Below are 1,429 nucleotides of genomic sequence, written 5' to 3' on the forward strand. Positions count from 1 at the left end.
TGAATCATCCATAAAACTAATTCTCTCTCTCATGTAGCCTGTGATGTGATCCAAGTAGAATTCTACAGGAATACACTACATTATTGTTTAAATAAGTGCTAATGATAGTTTTCCAATTCTCCAAATCACTAAAATTCTTTGAATATATCATTGAGATAAAAGGTGCATCACTATATCAAAACATTTAAGATCACCTATTGATATATTTTATAAATGTATATTATCTGCTTTCATATTTTGTTTGTTTTTAACTTCACACTTCACAATCTACTACCCAACTGCATACCAAGATCATGTCAAGCATTTCTAAATTAGATTCCTAGATTAGAGTAATTCCAATAGACATACATCGGGATTTATCTATATAGAATGACAAAAAAAAATTTAATCCCTTCAATCAGAAATTTAGTCATTCATCAAGATATTTTGTCTATTCCATGCTTATCAGCTGATTTAATAAATTACTTTAACTGAGTTAATCCTTGACATAATTGCCTCGGAATTATTTAGATGGGATTCAAATTAATAAGATTAGCAATAAAAACACTCAAATAAACAATGCATTTAAGCTACCACAGATTCCAGCTTTAAGAAAAGTAACTTGAATTAGATTGTGTAAATAAAATTTTCATGGTATGGCTGCAATTTGGATTCTAAGAATGTTGAAGATCGAGAACACTTCATTACATCCCAAGTGATTTCAACAACCAGATCATAGTAGAACCAGAAATTTAACAAAACCAGAAGAACCTAGTGTTATATTGCATTGGGTTCAAAACAGACCAATTAACACTGGAAATTTTACGGATAACAACAATGAAATATTTATATCTACAGATGTCATTTCAAGGGTTATTGCTGAAAGATAATAATTGGCCTGGTATCATCTGAAAAGTTTGTGGACTATTTTATAAAGTTACACAAAGTTGTGAAAAAGTTGCATGCTTTATAAACTTAGTATTTTCATCAAGCCTGTGGTCTAAAAAGAGTATGAAGACAATAGCAAATGAAGGCATTAAACACAGTTTCTTGGTATTTACAGTATTTTTTCTTCTCTAGTTGCCATCTCTTCAAAGTTGATCAATTTTTTTTCCATTGATTTTTTCACCTCACATTCAGGACAAGCAGATACTTGCAATTTCTGCCAAACAACACAGGAAATTAGGATAATGAAATTAGGATAATGAAAAGAAGTATAAAGTTTTACATAAAAATCTAAAATGCTAATAGAATAGTAATGGAAATTCATATATTTCAACAAATATAAAGATATATTCTGAAACTCTATATCCTATAAGAATCTGTGTTGTTGTTGTTTTTATGTGCCGTCGAGTCGGACCCGACTTGTAGCGACCCCTCCTTGGGTTTCCGATGCAGTATCACTACAGAAGTAGATTGCCCCATCTTCCTTCCAAGGAGTGGCTGGTGG

At 31.1% G+C, this 1,429-nt stretch overlaps 1 protein-coding gene across 1 annotated transcript in view; it reads right to left on the reverse strand.

Moving 5' to 3' along the window:
- Positions 1 to 1,036: 1,036 nt before the first annotated feature.
- The window catches only part of LUZP2 (leucine zipper protein 2), a 412,454-nt gene continuing 412,061 nt past the window's right edge, over positions 1,037 to 1,429 (reverse strand). The window contains exon 11 of the mRNA XM_042782748.1: positions 1,037 to 1,141. Within this exon, the coding sequence (XP_042638682.1) occupies positions 1,037 to 1,141 (105 nt within the window). The remainder of the gene's footprint in view (positions 1,142 to 1,429) is intronic.

The sequence above is a fragment of the Orycteropus afer genome, unplaced genomic scaffold (assembly GCF_000298275.1).
Source record: "Orycteropus afer afer isolate SDZICR_OR568_19922 unplaced genomic scaffold, OryAfe1.0 scaffold00457, whole genome shotgun sequence".
Classification (NCBI taxonomy): Eukaryota; Metazoa; Chordata; class Mammalia; order Tubulidentata; family Orycteropodidae; genus Orycteropus; species Orycteropus afer.